Source organism: Mirounga leonina, unplaced genomic scaffold, assembly GCF_011800145.1.
Source record: "Mirounga leonina isolate KUSES-001 unplaced genomic scaffold, KU_Mleo_1.0 Mir_173, whole genome shotgun sequence".
Taxonomy (NCBI): Eukaryota; Metazoa; Chordata; class Mammalia; order Carnivora; family Phocidae; genus Mirounga; species Mirounga leonina.
The window spans coordinates 91,961,330-91,967,274 of record NW_023270447.1 but is presented as its reverse complement, the minus strand read 5'-3'; the positions used below and the strand labels follow the sequence as shown (position 1 = coordinate 91,967,274).

Sequence of the window (5,945 nt, the reverse complement as noted above, 5' to 3'; positions counted from 1 at the left end):
GCTCCGGGCATCCTCCCGGGACCACTGCCCAAGCCCACGGCCCGGGTTCCCTGCCCTGGGTATCCACCTGTTCCAGGCATCCACCCGGGTCCCCGGGTTGAGGCCCGTACCCGCGGACCCCCGAGCTGCTTCCCCAGGAGCCCCGAGGCCGCTCACCAGGTATTTGCCGTCCGGGGAGAACTTGCAGAGCAGGCTGGAAAGCTTGAACACCTCAGAGAAGTTCATGGCGGCCGCCGACCCAGGGCCCAGCGAAGCTCAGGGCAGCCAGGGCCGCCGCAACCGCTACCTCCGCGGCCGGAAGTGACGGAGGACGGAAGCAGGGCGCAGCCTATCAGGGCCCCGTGTGCCCGCGCGGCATTGTGGGGCTTGCAGTTCGCGCGGCCCGCGCCACCGCGCTCCTTCCCGCGCAGGCGGTCCCCTCCCGCTGGGGTTGCCAGAAAAACGCAGCGCGCGCGCTCAAATTGAATTTCAGACAAACAACGAATCACTTTTGTGCACAAATGTTCCCCAAACTGCATGGGACATGGGACATATCTATACTAAAAAAGTACCCCCTTGTCTGAATTTCAAAGGTACATTGGCGTCCCGTGTGACTGCATTTACATGTATATGTGTATTTATACTTGTATGTAAATACGCTTATATGTAAGTGCATTTACACATAAATATGCGTTTGTACGTGAATATGTAATAGTGCATATACATCTGTTATATTTTATACATGGTGTGTAAGTGCGCATTCGTTTTTCTTTGTTTTATTTTGTTTGTTTTTTGTTTTTTTAAGCTGCATTGGGCAACCCTGCCTATAGCGAGGCCCTCGCCTCACCTCGGTACCGCCCAGATCTGGGGAGAATGACTTGGACGCTGACTCCGCAGGGCCGTGGGTCGCGCGCACCTCTGGTTCTTCTCACGGGCGCCGTCTGCATTTGGACCCGCGCAGGGGCCCGAGCTGGGCCGGGAACCTCGGTCAGCGTCGCGCACCTTGCTCGCTCCCCTGCGAGTGCCTTGTCCTTTCGCCCTCCGGGAGCCCCTGGTCCTCTTTCCCCGAAGAAAGCTCCCCCCAGCCCTGGCCAGGCCCTGCCAGAGCCTCCGCAGCCTACCGGGGCGCGCGGACCCAGACACTCGCCTTCGACCCTCCCTCTGGAAACCCAGACCCAGCCTGGCCCCTCCGCACACTTCAGTGCGCACAGTCCCGGGCCTGCTCCCCGCGGACGCCCCCCAACTTCCCGGAACAAACCGGTAGGGGTGCGTGTACGCGTCCGTGTAGGCGGTGCCAGGCTTTCTGTCCCGGGCCAAATCAATCCGTGTCTGTGATTCGTCTTTGTGTCCCCAACCCCCGCGCCTCGGAACCAGGAGGTGAGCAGGAAAGGTGTGCAGAAGTGAGCCAGGCGCACCGGGTGAGATGCGGACACTTGCGGCCGGAGTAAGCGGTCTGCACCAGCCCGGCTCGCATGCAATTCCACAGGCGACACTGACGCGAGGGTCACGCGAGCCCGGGGACGGCGGGTCGGAGGCAGATAACGGGTCCCATGAGCACCAGAACGCGGTGCACAGCAGGTGCCTGCAGCAGAGAGTCTCTCCGAAAGTGACATGCGCGTCGGTTCTGTGGCCGAAGCCCCGCCCTGCATGGGTCCCGGCCCCTGGAGCAGTAAATGCCACGGGTCCGAGGGAAGAATCGGCCTGAGGCGGGTCTCTGCGCGTAGAGAGCAATTGCAAGTGCACAATCCACGTGTCGCCGTGGACACCCACGCGTACCTGCGCGAACGCAAAACAGGAACCGGCGCCGGTGCCAGCAGGCGGTGGCCAGGGGAGGGAGCAGGGTGCGGGCCGTGACCTGGGAGTGTGTGCGTCACCAGTTACTCCTTAGCGTCCAAGGGACACAACCTCCGCCCAGGAAGATCGTGGGCTGGGGTCAGAGAGTCTCTCCCAGAGGGTCCCCGCCGATCTGCAATGCCGGGCGGGGCCTCGACCTCGGCTCGGCGACAGTGTAGACGTCGCGCCCTCCTCCGAGTCCCACTGGAGCCACGCGGGCTCAAACGGCCCCCCCCCCCCCCCCCCCCCCCCCCCCCCCCCGCGGGCCCCAACCCCCCCCCCCCCCCCCCCCCCCCCCCCCCGGCTCTGTGGCCGCGACCCCTACCCCTGTTCCCGGCAACTGGGGCGGGCACTCCGCGGACCAGGATGGCCCTTCCCCTGCTCCTTGGAGCCTGAGCACCCCGCGCACGGAGGGACCCAGCGCCGGTGCGGGCGGGGGACAGCCCCGGGTGTCGGGAAAATGCGGCGTCTAGGGGAAAGCAAGGCGTCGGGACGCAGAGTCGGCTTCTGTGCCCGCCCTCGCTCCCGCGCGCCCTAGCCCGCGCCCTCACGCTGGCCGAGGGTAGCGGCCCCATCCCGTCGGCGGGGGAGCCCCGGGGCCCGGCGCGCGTCCAGCCGGGGGTAGGCGGCCCAGCAGGCCCCGCGGAGGCAACGCGCGCCAAAAGGCGGCGGGAAGGGGGCGGGGCAGAGCGCGCCCGGGACCCCGACCTGCTCTCAGCCAGCTGGGGGGGCGGGGCGCCGGCGGCCACCGCGGCCTCCGCCCGGCCCCGCCGCCGCGCTCCTCCCGCCGCGCTGAGCGGCCCGCGCTGCCTTCCCGCCCGGCCGGCGGCCCAGGGCGCTGACGCCCGCGGCCGTCCCTGCGCGCGGCGCCTCCCCTCCCCGCGCGCATATAACCCGCCTGAGCAGCCGCGCTCGCCGTGCACCCGCTGCGGGACCACCGCCGGCCGGCTCGGCGTCGATGCCCCCGGCCCCGGCCGCACCAGGTAGGCAGCGTGGCGAGCCTGCGCGCTGGGGCCGAGGCGTGCGCGGCCTGCGGGGCCGGCGCGCGGGGCGGGGGGCACACGGGCTGCGAAGCGAGGGCTTTCGAGGAAGGAGCAGGCGTGCAGGCGCTGGGGAGAGAGTGACGTAGGGCCTCCCCCCGAGGCCAGCCGGCTCCTGGGACGGAGCGCCGGTGACGGGGGGCTGGCGGAGTTCAGCCCGCCGAGAGATGCGGGGTCCTGCCAGGGTGCCTCCGGGGCCAGGAGCAGCCTCGCTGAGACTCCCGGAGGGCCCTCCTCCAGCTGACCCCTCTCCGCCCCAGCTTCTGAGGGGAGGCTCGGTGGGGGTGCAGGTGCGGGTGGAAGTTGGTGAACGTGCGGGTCGCTGACAAGCTCCTCCCCGCCGGTGCCCGCTGCATCCGTACCGAGAGGGCCGTACAGATCCTGCCGCGTTGCTCCCCTACTCCCCAAGGCTGAGACCCAGTGCTCCCCTGGACCCGCAGAACTGGGCGTGACCACCAAGCCAGATCCACGGAGGCAGTTATTAAGAGCGGTGTTTCCAGAGGGGCATCTCCAGGTGGTTCAGAGCTGGCCAGGGGTGCCCGGCCTGTCTTCGGAGTCTGTTCCAGGTGGAGAGAGGGGGCAAATCAGGCCCCCGGCCCACCCTGGGGAAACAGCTTCTCCTCCTCCTTGCCTTGCGGTCACTGTCCTTTCAGCCTTTGAAGGGAGGAAGCTATTATTACCTTCTTACTCAGCTTGTATTTTTGTCTGGTCCCTAAGTGGATATGCAGAAAGCATTCACTTGTCTACATAAATAGGTGGGTGACAGGTAGACCATTGTCAACCAGCAAGGGGCCAGGGAGACAGTGCATGGTTAACTTCCGGGGGCTCAATCCATCCAAATGGACTATGTCTGTTTATTAAATAACTGGACATTTGGGAACCATTAACACAATTGGTTTTGGCTATAGTCATTGTTGCTGTTTATTTATTTCGCCTTAATAATTAGCTTTGGAAGAAAATGAGTAAACCGAAATATATTGCACTGCCAGGCTGAAGTTGACTGTTACATCCAGCCACCTGTCTTTTGATCTACTCATAAAAGCTAAAAAGGCATTACATTGAGAACAAAAGGACAGGATGTTTGAAATTTTGCAACGTACGAATTTATGGATTGTGCATGTGATTTTAAAAATAAGAGGCTGCAGAGCTGTGCCTGCTCAGTCATCCGTCGTGGGGGCTGCCGCAGGTGAGCTGGCCTGGCAGCTGGTACCTGTGCGTTGGCCACAGAGTGCTTAGACCCTACTCGCCGTCCCTTCTAGTGAAGGCTATGGGGAACAGGGTAGTGTCTCCAAATTCTGAAGGGTGCTCATGGGAAAGCCATTCTGGTACAGAAGTTAAGCAGGTAGATGTGGACATCAGAACCCTTGGGTCCAAATCCCCTCTTCTCCATGACAAAGCAATGCCTGGCATCCACTAATTGGGTCAAAAGTGATGGCTGTTGATCCTGAGTTGGGAGAGCCAGGAGCCTGGGGGAGGGGGCAGCTCCGGGTGGCCAGCAGATCTCCCCGTGGAGGGAGGGGTGGAGGGAGGGAATGGAGTGGCTGGCATTGAGGCAGGAATCTGCCCAGCGCTTGGGCGGAGGCTGCTGGCCCCTGTTAGGGGCCCTGGAGCGAGGATGCCTCGCTCAGTTCAGGATTTATTTATAGAGTATGCCCCACCCACATCCAGAATGGATTTATTATAACATTGAACACATGTAAACGACACAGCTAAAATGGAGGTGGAGAGGCTTTGGACTTAGGGAGAGAGGCAAACATTCACCCAAGGTTCTGACACCCAAAAGGGAACTCATTTCATTGGTGGGTGGATAGAAGCAGCATGCTTATCCACACGGGAGACAGTTTCAAGGGGAATTTGTCCTCTAGATACTTATATGACAGTCGTTGCTAAAATAAAATAAGGGAGAAAAAAGCCGTTGCACATGGTGCATGGCACGGTGAACTTTGGGTTTGCAAAAAAAAACCAGAAGCATTTTCCAAGTGTATTTATTCTATCCAGCCCCCATGAAAAGAGAGGGCACACCTTTATTTCCCAATTCGGGCATTTCTGTGGGAGTGCTGGGTCTATATTTTAAAATATGTTATTTTCTCTTTTTTTTAAAGATTTTATTTATTTGACAGAGAGAGAGACAGCGGGAGAGGGAACACAGGCAGGGGGAGTGGGAGAGGGAGAAGCAGGCTTCCCGCGGAGCAGGGAGCCCGATGCGGGGCTCGATCCCAGGACCCTGGGACCATGACCTGAGCCCAAGGCAGACGCTCAACGACTGAGCCACCCAGGCGCCCCCAGATTATTTTTTTTATAAAGGTATTTGCTTTTATTTATTTTTTTAAAAGATTTTATTTATTTATTTATTTATTTGACAGAGAGGGAACACAAGCAGGGGGAGTGGGAGAGGGAGAAGCAGGCCTCCCGCAGAGCAGGGAGCCCGATGCGGGGCTCGATCCCAGGACCCCGGGGTCATGACCTGAGCCGAAGGCAGACGCCTAACGACTGAGCCACCCAGGCACCCCAAAATATGTTATTTTCTGATGATTTAACTTCATACAGCAAAAAAGGGAAAAAGAAACAAAGGAGTGGTTAAGTAACGCCGAGCTCCCTTGCAACCCTAGGGGTCTTCTCTCTAGGTGAGAAAAGCTTTATTGCAGGACCAGTCCCCCCTACCCCCACCCGGTACACTGTGTGATCATATGCCCTTGCCAAGTGCATCCAGTCCTGCCCAGATTTCTTTAACAAGCACAGAACACACATCTGTAATTAGCAGCATCTACCTGAGCGTAACCAAAACACACAACAACATTGCCTTTGAAAAGTTTGTCTTCTTAAGTAAGTTATGTAGGACGCCTGGAAAATCTTTTCTTCGTGTGTTCTGTAGAGGAAAATGGATTCTGGTTTATAGAAGCTCCCTCTGCTCATTGGGGTTCAGGTTAAAGAACATAGTGAAGTCGGCTCCGAGAGATGAGCACACTGGTTGTAAACTTCCCGTCTGTCCCCCCTGCCCCCACTGTCTGCCCACTGTCTGGCCCGTGTTCCTTGGCAGAGCAGACATTTGCTCGTCAAAAGTGCTCTCTTTCCCGGGACGTGCTGCCCTAAATC

The 5,945-nt window shown here is 59.9% G+C and overlaps 1 protein-coding gene across 2 annotated transcripts in view; it reads right to left on the bottom strand.

Moving 5' to 3' along the window:
• Window positions 1-290, bottom strand: part of WRAP73 (WD repeat containing, antisense to TP73) — a 13,550-nt gene extending 13,260 nt beyond the window's left edge. For both annotated transcript variants that reach the window (XM_035019954.1, XM_035019953.1), the window contains exon 1: window positions 157-290. In XM_035019954.1, coding sequence (XP_034875845.1) covers window positions 157-225 — 69 coding nt within the window. In that variant the 5' untranslated portion in view covers window positions 226-290. The remainder of the gene's footprint in view (window positions 1-156) is intronic.
• Between the last annotated feature and the right edge of the window lie 5,655 nt (window positions 291-5,945).